This window comes from Nelumbo nucifera, chromosome 2, assembly GCF_055504915.1.
Source record: "Nelumbo nucifera cultivar China Antique chromosome 2, China Antique-T2T, whole genome shotgun sequence".
Lineage (NCBI taxonomy): Eukaryota > Viridiplantae > Streptophyta > Magnoliopsida > Proteales > Nelumbonaceae > Nelumbo > Nelumbo nucifera.
In genome coordinates, this window is record NC_142650.1 from 14,503,909 (window position 1) to 14,526,525 (window position 22,617).

The window sequence follows — 22,617 nt, forward strand, 5'->3', positions numbered from 1 at the left end:
TGATCAAAATGATATATTGAGTATCAACCACATGGTAAATTTCTATTATTGTTGATTGAAAGATTTAATAAATTTCCATTCAGTCAAACCTCAATCCCCATCCCCGACCCTGACCTCGATCAGGGATTCCTATTAATCCTCGTCCCCGCCCCCGCCCCTGCCCCGCCAAAACAATCCCCATCCCCAGCCCCATTGGGTCAGGGAAGTCAGGTCCCCGTCGGGGATGGGGAAATTGTCATCCCTAAAAGTGTGTTCTAATAAATGACCCTAATAGAAACACATAAGAGTATATAATTGTTTTATATTTTTAACTTTTTAAATAATTAATAATTATTCATATTTTATATACTACTTTTAATAAATGTTTTATAATACAAAAATGATAATAATTAATTTCAGTTAGGTTTATTTATCAAACTGATGAAACCAACCAACCCAATTAACTCGACCCGAGTTGGTCGGTTTTCTAGTATTTTAGGTTGGCTTTGGTTAAAAAGTTTCTCAATTCAACCAAGTTGGATCAGTTCCACTTTAGCCATTTGTAAACCGACCAAAATCGAATGACCTAACCATGGATATATATTAATATTTTATATTTTAAATATAAATTTTAATATGAAAAGTGTGAACTTTCCCATATTTCTTAGTCTAAAATGTTTTATATCATAAATCTAATTTTTAAATTTATTATTTAATAATCACACTATAATTTTTAAAATTAAATTAAATTTTTAAGTTTAAATCTTTTAAACAGACTAACCAAACCAATACAACTTGAGTGGGTCGATTTTCACAAAAGGTTAGCCGGTTTCAACTAACCAACTCCCTAACCTGACCAGGTCAATTTGCTAATGAAATAGCCTACGACCACATTAAACCAACTCATGAACACTCATAATTTTAGCTAAATTAATAGTCTTATCTCTAATAAATAACAATAGTTTAATCTCCAATAATTATTGAAAATTTATAACAAAAATACACAATTATTGAAAATATATATAATGAAAACTACAATAATTACAAAAATACAATAAGTACTAAAAATATATTAACTTAGTCAATAAATAGTATAATCTCAAATAATAATTTAATCTCTACTAAATATTAATCAATAACTTATAACATAAACACAATAAATACAATAAATTAAATTTAAAAATTTCACAATAGTAATTTAATCTCCAATAATTATTGAAAAAATTCTATTAAATAACTAAACAAAATATATTTATACATACTTATTGAAAATACATTTATCACAAAAGACAATAAATATTAATTTTAGTATATATAATTATATAATAAATCTAGATTAAGAGTTTAAAATTATTATTAATAAATATTAATTTTTTGAAAGTTATTTTCTCATATTATTACTTGATATAAGTGAAATTAATTATTTACAATATTATGTAAAAATATTAAATTATTATTAATTTCAATATTATGTTATAATTATTTTTCTACTTTTTAGATCTTTTTAAATTTATTTATTTTAACTATTTAAAATCTAGTTATGATAAATATTTTGTTATTTAAAATATTTTGTTATTTAAATACTTAAATAATATGTAAAATATTTAAGTTTTAAATATTAATTGTTTTTTAATTATCCATAAAATCATAATTTATACTATGATTACATGATTTCATTATTAAATTTGTAATATATTAAATTATTATTATTAATTTAACTATTATGTTATAATTATTTTTCTACTTTGAAGAAATTTTTTAAATTTATTACATAATTTCGTTATTTTAACTATTTGAAATCTAGTTATGATAAATATTTAAATAATCTATAAAATATTTAATTTTTTTGTTATTTGAATGTTATTTATTTAAAGCTGTTACATATTATTAATTATTTTAAAACATTAAAATTGATAATTTAGAAAAAATAATTTTAATTTGTTATTACATAATTTCGTGATATATTTTATGAAAATATAAAATTATTTTTTGTGTTTTTAATAAATATTTTAAAGTTATTTTATAATTTTGTTAATATTTAAATATTTTTTAATTTTTTAATCCAAAATTTCTTTAGATAGATATAGATAAAAAGTAGGGGAGAGGATAAATAGGAATTAGAGATAATTTAAGAGATAAACTCTCTACTAAATTAGAGATAATTTTGGAGATAAATAGGAATTAGAGATAATTTAGAAGATAAATAAGAATTAGAGATAATTTTGGAGCAAATGGGGGATAGTGGAGGAGGTAGTTTAGAAGTAATTTTAGGAGGAGATTATTTAGGTTATTGAGAAAGTGTTTCTCATTGATTATTTCAAAAATGACATGAAATTAAAAAAAGAAAAAAATAGATAAATAATTTCTCTCAAAAGAGACATACTGAAGACCAGTTTTTTTATATATATATATATATATATATATATATATATATTAGCTCTCTTTTAAGGGAGGCCCGTATCTACCTTAAGTCGTTAACCTTAGAATTATGTTTGAATTCCTAGTTTCCTACTCTACCTGATCGGAATCCGATCTACACTCGACAGACTTTTTTTTTGGGGATGTTCCGTGAATCGTGATGGTGAGAGAGAGAGCCATAGAGGTGGTAAGAAGCGGGATTAAACAAAACAGAGCCACGAATTTAAATACATCGCATGAGGCAACGGGACAGACATCATCCCCCGGATCGAACCCGATATTTGATCGAAGAATGAGATAAAGGAGAATCCATCCACTCCCATGTCCATGAATATGCATGAAATCTCTCTCCCTCTTACTGTACCACTTATCACACTCTCTCGTAGTCGTAGTCCGCCTTCAACCCAATTTGCTCAGGGTTGTTTTCTCTGCCTCACGAAGCAAGCAATAGCTTCGATACCCCTTTCCACATATGGCCATAGGAGTGGTTTCAAGCTTCTTGTCTTCGCTCCACATTCCCTTTCTCCTAGTTTTAACAACACCAAGAAGCGAAGTAGTAACCATGTTCATTTGAGAGCGAGCCGTAGAGAGTCTCCTTACGAGGTGCTAGGTGTTTCTCCCTCTGCAACCCCTGAAGAAATCAAAAGGGCTTATCGTAAACTTGCTCTGAAGTTCCACCCTGATGTCAACAAAGAGGTACAAACTCCTCCTATGAGCTCTCAATTTAGTTATATCGAATGCTCCAACGATATGTCTATGTTTCTGACCCGGAATTGAGGTTTTGTGGCTCTCTCTACTTCTCGGATGATCTCTGCTATACTCGGTAATCCAAGTTTAAAGAAACCCCCTTAGTTCTTGGGTTAGGATATGAGGCCTATATGTAATTCGTATTTGAAATCTTTTAGTTTAGGGTAAAAGTTCATTTCGATAACTATATGATTTCAATTCGGTATCAAGAGGAACCTTTGCAAAATTCCACATGATAAATTCATTAGATATGAAATAGTTATTTGGAAATAAGAGGAAATTACAGTAACATAGTTTGAACTTCTTTTCCTACGTTACAAATCACTGCATCTTTATTCTTCTTAATATAAAAAATTTTTATTAAAAATAAAGAAAAAATGAGATCCCCTTACTCTTCATCCTCTTCCCCTTCCTTCTCCTAACCCCCCCTCCTCTTAAGGAGGCGCAAACCTCCTTGTGTTCGGGAGGCTTACGCCACTTGCCTTCTGAATTATGCCTCACGCCTCTAGGTAGTGGAACTCCATCATGCCTCAGCGTTTTAAAAAATTGCTTCCTACTGTTGAATGTGCTTCATCGGTTCCACCAGTCACTCCTTCACCACCTATACTCTAACAAGTGCGACTCTTTCTATGGATACTTAGCTGCTCTGAAAAAGTAGGAAAAACGGAGCAGCAAGTTTTTTTTTTTCTTGTTTTTCTTTTTTTTTTTTTTTTGCATTTTCTGATCTATGAAAAGCTTAAACAGGAACCACCTCAGACTTCTAAAACATGGCCCTTCATTGTATTCTTTGATGAAAACAAATTTTCCACCACATATATTTTACTTTACCTAGGAGTGATTTATGTTTTTTTGAAGCACCTTTCCCTAGGAATTGGTTGGGATTGGATTTAAGGCAGAGTACTTGAAGTAACCAAATGGTGTATAGGTAGTATAGACATAAATGACCAGCTAGTGTGCAAGATAAGTGCCATTTTTTGCATCAAACATTATGTGGCAACAAAGGCAACATTTTAGACCTTTTTTTGTGAGAAAACATTACCTGCGTGCGGAACAACTCAACTACCCTCCAGTGATTTTTTAACACGCCAGTGTGTTAATCAGGTACCGGTGTGACATGATATTTTGTCTTTTCCACCATGCCACTGGGGGTCGTTGAGTTGTTCTGTGACCCTGGCCGCAGGTAACTCTTCCTCCTTTTTTGCGGATACACAATGTAGAATCCAAAAATATGAACTATTTTAGTGCTATATACTTTTCCATAGATGTTTCTGCAAGTCTATGTTTTCTCATCTTGCCAAGTCAGACCCTTTGACACATGTTAGATTCTAATTTGTGTCCATGTTCATGTGATACTGTGTATAGGCTATGGTGAATTTCAAAGGTGAATGGGCACTTATTGTAAATGGATATATTTACTGGAACTCTGGAAGGCATATAGATCATTTGCAATGTGGAAGGAAAGGGTGTGTTAATCAAAACTGTCGATTAGATTGCGTAGTCTTTATATGGGCAATGTTTGCAGTGTCAATTCTGTGTCTTCAGTGTATCCTAGCCACTGGTTTAATGCTTTTATTTTAGAACTCCTATAGGAAATTCTTTATTTTGCAAAATTGGCAGGGATTGTTAGGTTAATATTTGTAGATAGGAAATTCTAGTAGGTTTGAAGCTGTTTTCAGCTTTTAAGGTTGAAGACTTCTTCAGGGTTTGGGGACTTATTGCTGCTTCATCATCTACGAGACAACAGTTTGTTGAGACTTGGTCCCCTCCAACAGATGGTTGGAAGAAGCTAAACTTTGATGGGAGTTGTGTGGGTAACCCAGGCCCTTCAGGTATTGAGGGGGCCATTAGAGACGAAAATGGTTCCATCATTGCCTTGTACTCCGGTCCTGTGGAGGTGGGTGATGTGACAAGGGCAGAGTTTCTAGCTGCAGTATATGGGGTTGAGAAGGCTAAAGAGTTGGGGATAAATAGACTGGTCATCGAGGGAGACTAAAAAACTGTGATAAAATGGTTGCAGAAAGGGGAAGGGGTGATATGGCAGTTGAAGAATGATTTCAGAAGATTTAAATGGATGTCAAGGAATATGTCAATTCAGGTGGGATGGGTAAGGAGATCTGCCAACAGTTTGGCAGATAGCTTAGCAAAACAAGGGGTTCAAAGAACATATATGTTTTGGGCACATTTGTCATTCTGTACTGGGTCAGCTTACTATGCTGATTTCTTTTGTAACTTCTTGTTGTATCCTAAAGTATTTTTAACCAATAAAATTTTTCAATGTTACTGATCAAAAAAAAATTCTAGTAGGCATTCATCTGGAATGTTGTTCTCAGGTAAAAATAGATTAAAAAAATGAAACTATAGTATTTTCTTTTGTTATCTTAAAACAAAATCTTAAGTAGTTTGAAAATAATTGGGATTGGGATAAAAGATTACTGACTAAAAGAAAGGGATAAAAGAAAGGAGAGCAAAAAAAAACAATAATGTTTAAAACATAAAATTGTGTTTAGTGCTCATACCATGCTAAATAATCATGCATTAATACTTGCACTGTAATTACATCATGGACTACCACATTCTACTAGAAACTATTTAGCAATCAAATGTACATATTTATGTTTTAATTTGTTACATTTTAGAAGACAATCACCTCATATTCCAAGTCACTTATTCTTATTCACCTTGTTGGTATTATTCTTGTTGAAGTGATGTAGCTGGACATTTCTAACTACATAACTAAACGTGAAAACAATGTTTTGGTCATATATAAAAGAATTTTATTATATAAACTCCATAGAACTAAATTGACTATGGAAAAGAAAATTAGAGGCTGAAAGTAAATACTCTAATGAATGCAATAAAAAAATTGGTAATTCCACATTACTTTAAAATTATAAGGGGATAAAATGGAGTTCATTTTTATAAGATTGAAGTCATTAGCAACACAGAAATGGTATTTAATTCAATGGTTTATCTTCTTCCTCCTTTAGAATTGGGAATCTAACACCGTATTGTTGCAATTAGACTTACAGGAAAGACAGCTAGATCTTGCTAATATCAGATATTAAAAAAAAGGCAGGAAGGCAAGAATACACCATTTCTCCTGCATCTATTGGGCTTTGCAAGTTGGATTTTGAAGGTTTCAGCCTTGATAAACCTGGGAACTCAGCAATAAGGCAATGGGATTCCCGGCAAGCAGAAATTCTGCACACACTGTGCGAGCCACACTTTGGGAACATCTCCCCATGAATTTAACATATATGAATGGGAGATATTCTCAATGTGTGGCTGGATTCTATGTGGGCAGAGCTTTTGCTTGCAGGAGATCCGGGTTCAACAATAGGAGGGGTATTTAGAAACCATAACGGTGAAATAACTTCTGGTCCTGTGGGGATAGGATAGTCTTCATGTTCTGGATGACTATCTTTTCTTTAAGGCCTTAGGCTAGGGTGTTCATCTGGCTACTCATGTACACAGGTGAAGGGATATTCCAAGTTGTAATTGGTTTGTTGAGAAATAACTTGATTCCATGGCAGCAATAGCGTTGTATATATTATAGAAGCAATATCTTTGGCATGTAATCTGCAAGCTTCCTTCTTATGGGTACAGAGATCTGCAAAATTGCAAATGATATGGTGGATTCCTTACCAGATGGGGAATGCAGACAAAGTAGCTATATTGGGAGCCATTGCCCTACTATAGCATTTGAGTTGTTTGGGTGGGTTTTATATGTTAATTGTGGGAGAGTAGCAAGAGGACTAGTTCTCATATTCTTTCTTTCTTTACTTCCCTATTCTCTTTGGAGGATGTCGTTACCCTCTAAATTGAAGTTGTATAGTTTATTTTTGTCTTACATAATTAAAATCTATGATAAGCTACAACTCCAAAAAAGGACAAAAAGCAGTAAATGACCTGGACAAGAGAGAGAGAGAGAGTAGAGGGTTATTTGGTTAGATTTTTTGAAAAATAAAACATAGAAAAAATAAATTTACAAAATACTCTCTTCTTTTGTTTTCCTCATTCTTTTCTTTTCATTTATTTGGTAATTTCATTTTTGTTTCTTTATTGTTTTACCCTTTTTTTGTTGTTGCAATAGTAATTGTTCTGTGTAGGGATCTTCTGTCCAATTATTTTTGGTATTTTCTAGTGTTTTGTCCTCAATAATTTGAATTAATTTATTACCTCCTAGCTTATATGATATAATGAATAGCTAATGTACAAGATTGATGCCCTTTGTTGTATAAAACATTACTTGGTAACAAAGACAACATTTAGACCCTTTTCTAGGTATATAATGTTAGAATTCAAAAATTATGAACTATTTTAATAGTATATACTTTTCCATAGACAGAATGTTTTATCATCTTGATGAGTCAGAATCTTGGACACATGTTGAGTTCCAACTCACATGTCCTTATCCATGCAACACTGTTTGCAAGGGGTAATATATCAAGTATTGTCAGAATTATCTGAAGCTTGGCTGAGAAAATAGAGACACTGCTTCACTTAATCTGGTAGTTCTGATTCATTAAAATCATGATCTTCCCAGAACTGTTAAGTTGCTTTCTCTACTGGTCTCCGTTTTATGTTGTAACTTTTCAACTGTAGAGCCTTCTGAAACAGATAGGAACACAACTGTAATTTTATGAAAAATTTATTATAAAGCACCATCAATCATCTGGATCCAATTTTTCTAACCAAATCCACCATTGTATGCATCCCACCGTAAGTCCTTAAAATGAGTTGGAATAATAACAAAGGGGCAGAATGGTCTTGAGAATAAATGTTTTTAGCTATACTTTTCTTTCATGAAATTTTTTTTATATCCCTTGTACATCAAAAGAAATGCAGAAATAAGAAAAATCATTTTATGCATCATTTTGGATGGTGAAGAAAATAATGAGAGCCATCATTTTGGGAGGAAAGGAACTTAAGAATCTTTGAGGATAAGGAAAGAAGCAAGGAAGTAATCTTGGAGACTGTTACAGTTAGAGTGGCTCATTGGGTGAAGACTTTGAAACTATTCTCTGATTTCTCAATTGAAGACCTTTTTTGAAACTGGGGTCTATTGCCCCTTCTTCTTATAGGAATCAAAAGGTCTTGGATGTTGGTCTCCCCCAAGTGAAGGTTGGGTGAAACTTAATTCTGATGGAAGTAGTTTTGATAATCCGGGTCCCTCTGGAATTGGAGGAGTGATTAGGGATGGGAGTGGGAACATTTGTGGCTTGTTTTTGGGGCCTATTGAGCAGGGTGGTTCAGTGAAAGCCAAGTTCATGGTGGCTATTGTTGGAGTGCAAAAATCCAAGGAAATGGGGATTACAAGATGATAGTAGAACTGTAGAAGGGGACTCAAAAATAATCATTGACTGGCTGAAAAAAGAAGGGGTATTATGGCACTTCAGAAATGAATTCAGGCGGTTCAAGATGCTATCAAGGCATGTGCAAATTCAGTTAAGATGGGTTAGGAGGTCTGCTAATGGTTTGGCAGATGTTTTTAGCTAAAAAAGGAGTGAATAGACATCATTTGTTTTGGGCTCAATGTTTTAGTTGGGTGGTGGGATTATTTGCTGTAATGGGTGTTATTTTTAACACTCGAAAGATTGCTGTAGCAGTCCTAGGTTTAGTACGAAATTTGTTCAAGAAAAGAAAAAGAAAAAAGAACAGAGGAGAGGAAGAAGAAGAAAAGGAGAAGACAAGAAAGAATGATAGGAAGAGAGAGCAGAATGAATAGGTTCTGCCGCCCCTTCATTGGCTATTATATGACTTAATAAAAAGATGATACAATGACAAAAATACCCCTGTTGACTGTGACAGAGAAAAACAAGAACAGCAACCTGGAATAATTACAAATAAAGATGGGGAGCATATAACTGCATATAAAAAACATATAAAAACAATTAAATATCCCTGTCTACATCTCTACATTAACAACTTGTACTCTTCTCATTTTAAGCTCTAATAAAGTTCTTCGAGTCGCTAATCAAAAAAAAAAAAAAGCCATCTATAAATAAATGATGAAGATGGTTATCCAACAAAGGAAGTTTTGGACCAGGAAATGCTTAAAGAAGTTATTATTAGATGGGGTATCCCGTCTTATCAAGAAGGCCTTGGTTTCCTTTTGCTAGATTTGGTATAATAAATTTTAGATCATATGGACGGTTCTTGTATAGTTGTATAGCTAGGCATAGCCCTTTGGGTACTCTGTACTCCATTAGACTGAAACAAAATAACTTTATCTAGAAATTGCTGCTGATTTCTTTTTATACTACTTATATTCCATTTAGGTCAACAGCTTCCGTTTGATTATACAGGAAAATGCTCAGGAGAAATTCATGAGGATAAAACATGCATACAATACATTGCTGAATTCTGAAACTCGAAAGCATTATGATTCTGGAAGTCAGGCATACAATTACTCCAGATCGCAAGCTGAAAGAAACCAAGATGATGAGTTCTATGGATTTGGTATTGACTCCTTTACCGAAACCCATATGGTTTATGGCATACTTGTTTTGAATTATATGATATGGATTCAACTATGATATGGAAAAGCAACTGACCAATAAACTAGAATCATAAACATGGTAGCAAATCAGGTGTTATTTATCAAGATTCATGGGTGGCTTTTGATTGATCAAAACTCTTTCCATACCATATCTTTGTCACATCATAGGTTTTCCCATATGATATACATTGCATGCAGTTCAACACTAAAAACCTTTCAATGCAACAGCATCAAATGGAATTAGGATACTAGCATCACACGCATATGTGGATCACATGTCATTATGGATCACACTTAATAGAAAATTTATGGAGCAAAAATTGGATGAGTTAGTTGACTCTATCTGGCTATTTCTCGATTGCTTTTTGACAATAAGAATATATATGGTCAAGATCCACATAAAAAACTTAGTTTGAGCTTTGAACTCTTGGCTGATGAGTTGTGACATTCACCCCATCAGGCCACCACAGAGAAAAAGTAAAAAATATAAATAAGTAGAGATCTCCTTAGTGTAATCCATCAAATACTGAGTCCTATTTCCCTGCTTGTGAGTTACATGTACTGCTGACCTGTGCCTAATATTACCTGAGGGCATGGTATTGTGACCTCATTCCATTTTGTATATTTTCCTCAAAAAGGTCAGGTTTTTTTAGTTTCTTATGCTTAACCCATTCATTCTGCAGGTAACTTTTTGAGGGATGTTCAAGTAACAATAGGTAGATTTGTTTTCATGTGACCACATGTAACTATAAATTTTCTCGTATCAATCTTAAATCTTATATGGTATTTTCATCTTTGTTACTAGAGAAAACCTATATTCGTATGTTTCATAACCTGATTTTCAATGATGACAGAGGACTTCTTTAGAGATCTCCAAACAGAACTTCAGAATTGGGAATCTAATGCTGGTTCACAACAGAAGCCGAAGAGCTTGTGGGAAGAACTGGCGGTGAGATATTTTCATTTTAGTAATTGTACCTTTCCATATGAAGTTAGTTTAAATGGACGTGGATATAGGAATCAGAATCAGACATATCTGATGTAGCAAGATGAAATGACTGAATGACATGTACAGATAAAAGTATATACATGGTTTTTGAACTATAACATCTTATACTTGAAAAGGGTCTTAAAGTTTATCTTTATTAGTTCTAGGCACGTGCATCAGGAGCCTGGATCTCCTGAAAGCAAAAGCTCTGAGAGCACGGCACCCAGCTGCACATCGGGAATATCTTCAACACATTTATGTTAAATTCATTGGGAGATGTTCCCAATGTGCGGCTGGATGCCTGTGCTTCATTGTTCGCAGAGTCTTTGCTTTCAGGAGATCCTATCTTGTACATTATCTGTTCATTTATATCAAATAAGAAAGATAAAATAATAAATGCCTAAGTGTCCTTAAGGGATCTATGGAGTGCCAATCTAACATATTCTGACATGCACACTTCATTCATTTTGGGGAGTCCATGCATTACTGATTGAAGCTCAGTATTATTTAAAATATAAAGGGGGAAGAAGTTTCAGTATTTTTATCTTATTGGCTAACATGCTGGTTTACTAGTATAAAACACGGACAAGAAGTCTGTATAGGATCCAAAGGTTCAGAGTATCGATAAATTAGCATAGTGAGAATTTACAGTATGGGTGATCATTTCAGCCCCGCCTCCAAAACCTGGCCCAGCCGTCCCGGTACCTAGGGCTGGGCCTAGGCTATATAGCCGGCCCTTATCATAGGTGCAAAGCAGGCACGGCCCATGATGACCCTACTTTACAGCATTTGATAATCTTCTTCCTTTTTTATTGTTTTATTTGATAATTTGGTAAAGGAAATGCCACATCCAAAACAATCAAAAAGGTCAAATTATCATGATATTAGGTATTGCCGTATTGCTAACCCTGAAAAGTGATGCATATCATAAGATACGCTGTGATTCATATTGATACTTTGAACCTTGATACGACCTTAAACAAGAAAAAAGGATCTAGTATAAGAATATCACTGCTTACTATAATCTCTATTTTTGCAGGATATAGGGGAAGAATTTGTGGAGTTCCTGGAGAAAGAGCTAAACATCACTGATCTGAATGGCGAAGCAGAAAACAGCAATGAAGGGCCTCTTAAGGGTGGATCATATGCAAAATCTGGGGCAGAGACAAAAGAAGATATTGGAGATGAAACAGACAAGAAGAGTAGCATTGAGGACAACATTGACGAAATTGAAGCCGCTCTTGCCCAGTTAAAAAAGGAGTTGGGGCTTTAAAAGATGCAGCTATGCCACTTTTGAGTTGTTGGAGTAGAGAAGAAAGAAATTTGCCACAGTTTGTTTCTCTTCACAAGGGTTGCAACTTGCAAGGTTTTTGAAACACGTGGATCTCAGAATGTAACTTGGTTCCCTTTTCACAAATCCATTGGGAATATGGCAGGAGGCGAGGTGGGGAAGGCATTTGTGATGCGGAATATAGTCACATACACATGCATACGAGCATCATCTCCATTTGTTTTTAAGTAGATTATCCTAAACAGCCAGAAATCTATAGTTATGGGAACGAGCCTAAATCATTTCTGCCCATGAAGCATCATCACTTGTATATTTAAAATGATATATTCCTTTCTCAAGTATGTTATTATTGTAGTCTAGAATTCAATAATTCCTAATCGAAAGTTCCTTGTTTCGGAATTTATTAAACTGTCGATATACTATTAAAAAAAATAAATAATTTGATATAGCCTCCACAACCCTTTCAGGTTTAATCATAATTTACATCTCTGCTTGGGTTCAATTGTTTGGCCACGAATTCCTGCAGAAACCAGATCAAGTTGCAGACGCATGAGAATCCGTTAATAATGCTGGTATCCAATGCTGGCATTGCAAAACAGTGCAAGTCTCCACTCTCTAGAATCTAGATGAAAGGAAAGGCAGTGAGTTAAATAATTTAAACACGCAGTGAGTCCCCATCCATTCTTTGCCAGGTTTTTTTACTACATCGGTGATTTAAATATCAGATTGCGATGTCTAATATTATAGTACTGGGGTTTCTTTTTATGCCTAAAAAGGCAGTTTCCATTCAATAATGCTCAGCAATACAAATGAAGTTGAAGTTGCTACAATCAAAAAGGGAAATAAAAGTGACAACAGTCAACAGAAAGAAAACCTAACACTTTAGTACTCGAGATTTTTTACTAGAATGAAAATGCATATGAACATATGTTACGGGAAACCTAAAATTAAAAAATAAAAAATAAAAACTTCAAGTTGATCCAATATAAAGTTTCTCACTCAACTTGTGGGCTCTAGATAAACTGTTCTCGCCTACCGCACCAATAGAAATTAATCTTAAGCAAAATTGAAACTAGATGTCTTAAAATCATTCGATACTCTTCCTCAGAATCTCTCTCCGAATCGGAAAAATACTGCACCGGTGCCAGCATTATGATCAACAGCATATTCAGCTCGTACTAGACCTAACTTCATGCCAACACCATACGATGAGCCATTACCTGCTCGCCGGTAGAACTCTGTTGGGTTCCCCTTGACGTCCTTTGAACTTCCCAAATCGTTTCCATGTTCTGCAAATGCGTAGACGTGTGTGTTCCTCACAGGTATCCGTAGCTCAGCGGCAAGCTGCACCCAGGATAAAAGAGTTGAAAGCATATTTATGTCATACAAATTAATGATTTTTAAGTGTCAGTGAACAGTGAAGGTGCCAACTGGCCTGTTTGGTTGTAGCAGAGACATGAGATCAATTCCCGCCTTCACTCAGGTAGGGGATGGGGTGGAAATTTTTGACCCATCCACCTGCCCACCCAAACCCAATCATTTAAAATGTGGGGTTGAATATGGGCTGACTGACACACTGAATCCAATAAAAAGGGTTGGGTTAGGGGTATCCATCTGGGTGAATGAAATAAGTCATGTAAAATTTACATCACCATCTTTTTTACATGTGTACTTCCATTCAGTCTATGACAGGTGTCTGATCACAAGTGTGGCCTCAAATGGATAGGTATTTTTACACACTGTAATAGGAAACACATCGCATACTGAATGGAAGTGCAAAGCCCCAGTATACAATTCACTCCTTGCTGGGAAAAAATTCAGACAACCCGGGGTTTGATCTTTGAAAGGAGTAGATTTGGAGCCAACACAAGTCTCAGTTTGGAAAGAGTACAAATGCATATGTACAGTACAAATACAAACAAAATAATACAAGGTTTTGCACTCTACATATTTGCATTTGTACTCCTTCCAAACTGAGCCTAGGCTGTGTTTGGTTGCAATGCAAATAAATTTGCACTGATGCGAAACGGTGGCAGTGCAAATGATTTCAGTGTTCTAACCTATTCTGGTTTCAAATTTTAGCTTATTTTGTTTGATTGCATTACAAATGAAGTAAATTAAGAGATGAAACAGAATAAAGTAAAACCCAAAACAAAATCACACGAGAATTGTATTTATTTTATTTGCACTCCCATGCATTTGTACTAGTGCAAATAAAACTTCAGTGCAACCAAACACAGCCTAAGTAACAAAACCAATTGAATGAAGGTGAATGTCCAAAATTTTTCCAAAAAAGGTAAATGTCCGATCATGGATTGGATTATTTTATTTCACATGTTTCCTTGGCTATCTCAAAGAATGTTGCAGACTGCATAGTTCTGATGGCCCTAGTTGGAACCATGATGATAGCACCTGAGGTACAATCTGTAACATCTAAACCAAAATGGTAGAATGGGTGATTCTGGTGTCTCAATTTGGTCTATTTTAGTAAAAGAAGCCTTCTGAGCAACAATTGACAATTGTTACCTTTGGCCATCTCAAAGAATGTTGCAGACTGCATAGTTCTGATGGCCCTAGTTGGAACCATGATGATAGCACCTGAGGTACAATCTGTAACATCTAAACCAAAATGGTAGAATGGGTGATTCTGGTGTCTCAATTTGGTCTATTTTAGTAAAAGAAGCCTTCTGAGCAACAATTGACAATTGTTACCTTTGCCTACCAATGCCTTGTACTGCCAATTGACACTCATTTTACAATTCATAGGGAATCCATTCTAGGTTTAAAATAATACCAACCTCCAGGATATTTCTGCAAGCTCCAAGCTCACCCATGTTGTAACCCCTCACAGAATAGGGCCCACCAAGAGTAAAAGCATCATAACTTGGGAGATCACCCACACAACCACCATAATGGCCATGAAGGACCAATACAGGGGGTGGTGGTTTTCCAGCACCTTCCTCTACTTGCTTCAACTGGATGAATTGGGTCACCGTTAATTGGTGGCGATTAAAGAATGGGAACTTGCTGCCAATACCAAGGCCCTGATCCAGCTGCAGTTTATACATGGACAAGCACATTAATAGAGAAACTAAATGGTCTAGTAAATGCATAAATTATAGGAAAACTTGAATATGACTAAATTCACAGAGAACCAAGGATAACATGATTTAGCAATACAATTATCATATCAATTATTATGACACTAACTAAACTACTTGTCTTTCGATTAAACCTTTTAATATCAATGGACAAAAATAATAGCCATTATTATAACAGAAATAGCTATTAGCAATAACAGATAAAATTCTACCAATCAAAAGGCACTTAGAAAGGTGTACACCTCACCTCTTTTGCACTTTTAAGCCAATTTTTTTAAATAAAAACATCATAAATAGAACTGAGGCACCACTTCACCATGTTCCTTTTTTTTTTATCAATCATTTCACCATGTTCCTCATTACATATTAACATAATACAGAGGAAGAAAACCCTCCAATGGAAACGGGGCACCATTGTTTTGATTGCTTTCAATGCTCTACATTTATTTGAATATGAAACAACACATTTTTTTATCTAAGCACCTATAATTTACCAATGGATATGGCATAAAACAAAATGGAATTGTGAAACAGGATTCATGTAGCCAACCCTATAGGATAAGGTTTTGGATGAGGATGAAGATTACAATTGTTTATGTTAATGTTATGCAATTTGATGTGAACCGTTAATTCTAAAACTTTGATTTGCAAGTGATGTGTTGATGGCTGATGGAAGTATGGATATGATACTTCAATTTTATATTCAACTATGATGCTTTTATTACTAGAAACCACAAATATGAAGTTTTCTAGTTTCTCATAAAATTTTCCATTTTGGGACATTTAGTATATATATTTATTTATTTTAATTATTTATTATTTATAATTAAAAACATCATGCTTGGGGCGCTTATGCCTCTTGTTTTCTAGTTTACATTTTACACCTAGCACCTTAGTATATTGGAAAACCTCCAGATTTTACAATAGAGGTCTTGTTTTTCTACAATTGGAATATTTTTAAATACTATAGTATCCACTTTTTATAATAAAACAAAATGCTCATAAATGGATAAAAGAAGTCTACAAGTATACAACCATTCTGGCCCCAGCTACAAAAGAAGAAAACTCCCAACCAAGGTGCAAGAACACAAATTGAAATGCTAACATTCTTTTATCGGTAATTGAAATGCAAACATGGTATCAAACCAACACTCTAATCTAACAACTGCACCCTGCACAACAAAATTCTGATTCTTCAACCAGACAGAATGAACCTATAAATATAATTAAGCGCAAGCAAGATAAAGAATAAAAAGCAACCAAATCCAGCAATGCAGAACCATGCAAACCCAACCGAGGCATCAACCAACTAGACGAATGATATCCTCAACATAAACCTACTCTTACAAATTTCAAACACCAAGATAAAAGCAACAACCCAATTAGCTAGCTTCCACTTCCCTTACTCATCTAACTCATCCATTATATTTTGTCCAGGCATATTCGACAGGAATTGTGTCATAGTTTATTATAGTGATATTAACTGAATATTGGCTGTTAAAATGTATCAATTCATATTCCACTCCACAGGAATTGTATTCTTTCAACATTTGGATCACAAAACAGGAGGCAAGCTTGCAATTTGCAGTTTCCAGGCCAATTTTTACCATAATTTTTTATTGGTAATTGACCACAAAATATATAGATACCCATATATTTAATACAAGGATTCAAACAATTCCTTAAAATTCTGATGCTGCTGCTCAGAGGGCAAAAAACAATTCCTAGAGCAGTTAGAAGCTCTGCTTTCGAGAAATAAAGAGACAAATTAAATAGCCCATTTGGGATCTACGTAGGAATAAAAGTGCCTCCTTTCTAATTTTGTGCTAAACATAGCTTTGAAATTTCAATGTCCCTAGTAAGCTTTTTACTGCTAGAGCAGTACAAAACCTAGAAGACTTTCTTTTATGAAAGTACAAAAACTTCTACCAGCATGTTATTTTTCAATTGAGCAACTTATACAGAGTAATTTTCATATGATTTTTCTAAGGTGTAAAGAAATCAGTGTAACAAAGGCAGTCTGATCACATAAATTATTCACCTGAAACACATTCCTCTGACCAACGATTGCCCCATTGACAAATTTGGTATTGTCGCGAGTAATGTTTGCCTGTGCAAATGCCATTCGATCAATACCAGTACCACTAAGGGTTGTTGGAGGCCCATCTGCACTGATTCCACCACTTGGCAATTGCCGCTGCCCATGTGCAGAAATATGGCTGCTTTCATCACGTGTTGTAATCTCTTCCATCACAATTCCATAAGTGAATTTACTCTGGCGGGTAAAGTTCTGCAATGTGCAAGAGAATTCAGAATGGCACTCTACTGCCTGAGTTTACAGCTTCCAAGCTTGTATGGTTAATAAGATATTATAATGGAAGCATTACAACCCACCTCTGTGATATTGGCCTTGAAACCTGCTCGATCAACCCATATAGGTGGAACTTCATCCACGCCAGGTCCACCTGTGAATACTGGACTCAATTTCCTACTGTTGAAGCAGCTTGTACGAAAGGTACGGTTTCGGGGATTGTTCACACCATCAAGATATGGGTGGACATACTCAAGCTTGAAAGCAAGATCATCCTGAACAAGTATACAAGAAAATCATGGCACATGCTCTTAAGGGCATGTAAAAACTTAACACATATTATGTACATTTCAAATATATAAATTACCTGAGGATTGAAGAAGTTGCTGGTAGTTACTGAACCAAGAATGGATCTGTTTAGCCCCTTGATATTCCTATGCTCAAAGGAAACAGTTCCTGCAGGCTGGATTGAAGCCTGAAGAAGGAAAATTCCAACACTATCCATAATTAGCAAAAGGAAGATATGTATAATAGTTTACTGAAGCTGTAGAACCTTCACAATGTGCAATTGTGAATTTATGATATAACCAACAAATTTCAAGAGATGTTATTTAAATACCAGAGTAGGGCGACCTTGACGCCCAGGCACAATACTCCATTCCGTGCTGACTTCAGCTGTCTTTTGTTCAAGCTCCTTAAGCTTTATCTCTACTATGATGCCTCCGTCATTCTTTTCATCCGGCCTTGGATTCACTTCAATATTGGAGAACAAAGCAAGCGAATTTATATTCCTGAGGGCTTGTTTCCCAGCTTCTATGTTAAAGACATGGCCTTGTCGAAGCTAGAGAACCGAGCATTCAGCATTTGGGTTAGTAAACATATAAAGAAACAAACAACTAAGATATCAATCCAGGTGAATCTAAAGAAATATGCATTCAGAAACCAAAACCAGTTACCTGTTTGGGCAATTCTCTCCTCACAACTGCAAGTTGAGTGTTCCCCTCACAGACATTGCCCAGCTTGTCCTGGAACTGTATCACCAACTGCGTAATATCTCCCTCCACTACCTCACAGACAACCTCCCTTGTATTCAGATTTCCAAAATTCACCACCTGAGCGCATGCATATCCTTCGTCGTGGTACCACTTCTGGACCCGGTCCCGAATTCTCTGCAGCAACCTGGCGCTCACCTTCCCCTGTTCCCTCAACATCTGCAAGACCTCCCTGTGAACAGGATGAGGCAACAAACAAGGTCTCGCCCTCTCAATCCTCCTCTTGTAATCTTTCTCCTGACTCCGAAAATACTCCAATTTCTCCTTATCGGTCATGTCAGGATCCATCTCGATCGGCTTTGTCTGTGGCATCAATCCAACATTAATGCAACGGAATGCATCGGCCGACTGCCAAGTGCTTTCTGTGAAAGATATCGTGACACCAATGGTTCCATCGGGCTTGGTCTTCCCCTCAAGATCAACTTTTTCGAACATTCCGCACGTAGCTAGGGTTTCGAGCTCCTTCTGAAGGTGTGCCTTAGTGTAGATACCACCAGGCCGGAGGGAGACCATCTCGAAGAAAGAATCTTCAGTGCCGACAGTCGTCCATCGCCGTCGATCAAAGAACAGAATCTCGGATACCTTGTATTTCTTGAGCCCACTAAGTTTGTTGAGTTGAACAACAATGTTGGCGGGAAGACCATGAGAGTCCCATTCTTGAGATTGGGATTCTTCTTCCTTGGCGATGGCAGAGGGAGATAATAGCCTCGACCAGAAATTTCCATTATCGTTACCTTCACCGCCATTCCAACCACCACCGCCTCCGCTGTCGCCGCCACCGGTGAAATCGCCATTGCCAGTACCATTACCAGAGACAGGGAGTATAGAACGGATGGAGGAAAGGTGGAAAAGGAGACCAGTGGCAGCAGAGAATCCTAGGGTTTTGGTGATGGAGGAAAGGGTTTTGTATGATGATTTTGAGGCTTCTGGGTTTTGCCCGGAGGAGACTTGGCATTTGATAGTAGAAATAGAGGAGGATATAGCTGCGCTGTTGTTGTTAGTGGAGATGGTGGTGGCGGCGGTAGTGGTGGTGGCAGTGGCTATTCTACGCCGAGATCGGAGGGATGGGCCGAGGCCTGGGCTCAAGAGCTGCCCGGGAGCGTAGAACGCCATTGAGTAGGTGGAGATAAGAAAGAGGAGCGAGAGAGAAAAAAAAAAGATTAGGGGAGAGGCAAGGACATACTGACATAGGTCTTCGCGATCTGGTCAAGAGAGGCGAGGCGAAATGGCCCGTAGAGGCGAGGCTTAGATTTTCTTGATTTTTTTTGGCTAAATTGCTTGAAACTCACTTGAAGATTCTAATCATTGCTGAAATCTTTTCTAAAGTTTAGTAATTGCAATCATTTTCGCTGAATTTTTTGACACAATTATAAATAAAATCTTTTGTTAGAATTTGCTAATAAGAGATATAAAAATATTTAAAAGACTCATACAAAGTCCCGTTCTTATTGAAAAAAATAATAATTCAAATTTTATAAATAAAAAAAAAAAGAAAATTTAAAAGTTGTAGCAAACTCCGGGGGAGGTTTTAGCAATTTACTCTTTTTTTTTGAAAATAAAAAGCCTTTTAAGATATAAGTCCCTTTGTAATTTTTCTGTAACCATAATTAACAAAAACGCATATATTAACACATACAAATGATTTTTATAGTAAAACTATGTCAGAAATCTTAGGGGAAGTGATATACATTACCAAACTCCGGGGGAGGTTTTAGCAATTTACTCTTTTTTTTTTAAATAAAAAGCCTTTTAAGATATAATTCGCTTTGTAATTTTTCTGTAACTATAATTAACAAAAACGCATATATTAACACGTAAAAATGATTTTTATAGTAAAACTATATAATAACATTTTATTATGTATATGTAGTTCAATATAAAATCCTTATAGTTTTTGATAGGCAAATGTGGTTGTCATACACTCACACTTGTTAGAAAATGTATCAGCATTCTTGGATTAGTGGCTCAAACCACCAAGTGTTATAATATTGAGCATGGGGATGAGAATGACACTTTCAAGTGGAATAGCATGTTTGGACTCTTCTCTTTTAGATTTGTAATCTTTTGAGATATATTACAGATTTTTAGATTTCTTTGGTTTTGTTTATAGTTAATGTAATAAATATTACAATATAATTGAATAATTAACAATTATAGAAATTTGGCATCGTTTTATATTTTTTATCATTTTTATTTTATTTATTTATTTTTGCTTAATGGCCTACAAATACTACAAGGTAAGGGTTAGCATGGGTCATTTCAGTTTGGTTCCAAGGTTGAACTGGGAAACTATCTTGTAGGGTTTGGTTTCAAGTTTTTGGAATCAAAACTTATCCTGTTGAGGTAGATTATATGACAATTATAGCACTAGTGGTTCTAGCCATGGTTTTGAAAAATTGGACCAGAAACTGAACCACTTTGGCCACCAGTTCTCGAGTCAAACAATCTAGTCTAGTCAAATTTTGAAAACCATGGTTATAGGGTCTACTCATGGAGCTCATTCTTTCTCTACCCCCGAAAAAAACATAAATTGTTCTTTAAAAACTTGATTTTTAATAATAATAACAATAATAATAATAAGGGCAAATTTCTAAAACTACCCTTACTGTTTAGCTAATCGACCAACTATACACTTAATGTTTAACTATTGTCTTAAACCACCCCTACTTTTTTGATAATTACCATCGTTGTTAAATTGTAACAAAAAAAGGGTGAAATGTCAATTTTGCCCTTGTGTTAAGAGAAAATTTGCGGGAAAGACGAATATGAGAAGCCAAAAAGTTTAGTTTCCGGTGGCGATGGAGGATAAATTGTTGGTATAGTTTCCGATGGCAATGAGCTCTATTTGGCGAGTAGTTAGTGACTTGAATCATCCTTGAAAGTAGGGTTTCGAACCCTTGTCCTTAGGCCTATAAACGGTATTCGGAAATCTGAATTTGAATATGAGATTCGGCATAATCGAATTCGGATTTTCAATCGAATTCAAAGACCATTTGTTTACCGATTAAATTATCGGATCGAATTCAGATATGCATTGATCCGAACCGATTATATATATATATGAGGTAAAAAAGTAGAAATACAATTTTAGAATTGAGAAATGAGACATTTGAAGTTTTGACATTCGAAGTCTTCACTCTCCATTTCCTTTCAAGTTTCAAGTTTCAACTTTCAAACCCTGACCCTAATCCTCCCTTTGCTGTGACGTTGTTGCCACCCGAGCAACCACCATCACCGGCCATTGCCCTTCATCCTCTAACCTTCGCGGCTCCGCCTTTCCTCGATCATCTCTCATCTTCTCTTCTATCTCTCAACCCCGCAGTCTCTCATCCTCTCCTATATCTCTCGGTCTCAAAATCTCTCATCTTCTCCTCTATCTCTTAGTCTCATTGCCACCGCCCAAGTAACCACCATCACCGACGACAGCGTCAGTGATAACGGTCGAGCTCCGGTCACCAGCCACTACGGCACTACCATCTCCTTCGCCACTACTCAACGCCTCAAGGCCCTCAACCCAAGTTTAGCTAATACTGCATTTGTATGTCTGCAAGAGTGCCACGTGCCAATAGTCCAGCATCACCGACCATTGCCAACACTGCAATCGCATTTGCATTGAGGGAACGCACGACTGCCGCCGTTACACACTCACACTTGGCCCACCGCCTACAGAGTCTACAATCTCCATCTCAATCCCTTGCCTCTTTTTCAAGGTAAATTGATTAGTTGATTTATGAATGCTGATGAAAAATATTCATTTTCCTATAAAATATATTACAGATTAACATTGATTTAGATAATGATTTTATGGTTTATGGTTATGATAGTATGCTACAGACTTTTTTATGCTAATCCTAACACCATTTGATTTAGATAATAGTTTATTGATTTATGGTTATGTTATAGATTTTTTATCCTAATCCTAATATCATTTGATCAAGATACGGCTATGTATTAGAGAAAAATTAGAAGTTTAGAACCAGTTAAATTTCAAATTTTGTATATTGTAAAACATTTATTCGAATCTAATTGGATTCATATTCGAAAAAGTCAAGTAATCGGTCGAATTTGAATCAAATCGAATATTCAATTTAATAATTGAAATCAAATTTGAATTAATATATTTGATATCCGTTGGATATCGAATCGAATTCGAATATTGTTATTTATAATTGGTTTCAAATTTGAATCTAGCCTGATTCAGTTCAAATTCGATCCGTTTACAGGCCTA

General features: G+C 35.4%; 2 protein-coding genes across 5 annotated transcripts; one reads left to right on the forward strand and one right to left on the reverse strand.

The window, feature by feature from the left end:
• The first annotated feature begins 2,418 nt into the window (after nucleotides 1-2,418).
• On the forward strand, nucleotides 2,419-12,321 carry LOC104597139 (Chaperone DnaJ-domain superfamily protein). 4 transcript variants are annotated; one of them, XM_010258548.3, is made up of 5 exons: nucleotides 2,487-3,093; nucleotides 9,453-9,606; nucleotides 10,330-10,362; nucleotides 10,501-10,595; nucleotides 11,674-12,321. In XM_010258548.3, exons 1-5 carry the CDS (start codon nucleotides 2,719-2,721, stop codon nucleotides 11,905-11,907), a joined length of 891 nt encoding a protein of 296 aa, XP_010256850.1. In that variant the 5' UTR covers nucleotides 2,487-2,718; the 3' UTR covers nucleotides 11,908-12,321. The 4 variants fall into 4 exon arrangements, with proteins under 4 accessions (XP_010256851.1, XP_010256850.1, XP_088753585.1 ...); XM_088897458.1 differs by having other exon boundaries at nucleotides 2,583-3,093; nucleotides 9,426-9,606; XM_010258549.3 differs by lacking the exon at nucleotides 10,330-10,362 and having other exon boundaries at nucleotides 2,419-3,093.
• Nucleotides 12,322-12,680: 359 nt separating this feature from the next.
• On the reverse strand, nucleotides 12,681-19,731 carry TOC75-III (translocon at the outer envelope membrane of chloroplasts 75-III). The gene is made up of 7 exons (XM_010258547.3): nucleotides 18,294-19,731; nucleotides 17,957-18,178; nucleotides 17,705-17,812; nucleotides 17,421-17,612; nucleotides 17,068-17,316; nucleotides 14,724-14,978; nucleotides 12,681-13,269 (listed from the first exon to the last, which is right to left on the reverse strand). Exons 1-7 carry the CDS (start codon nucleotides 19,500-19,502, stop codon nucleotides 13,030-13,032), a joined length of 2,475 nt encoding a protein of 824 aa, XP_010256849.2. The 5' UTR covers nucleotides 19,503-19,731; the 3' UTR covers nucleotides 12,681-13,029.
• Between the last annotated feature and the right edge of the window lie 2,886 nt (nucleotides 19,732-22,617).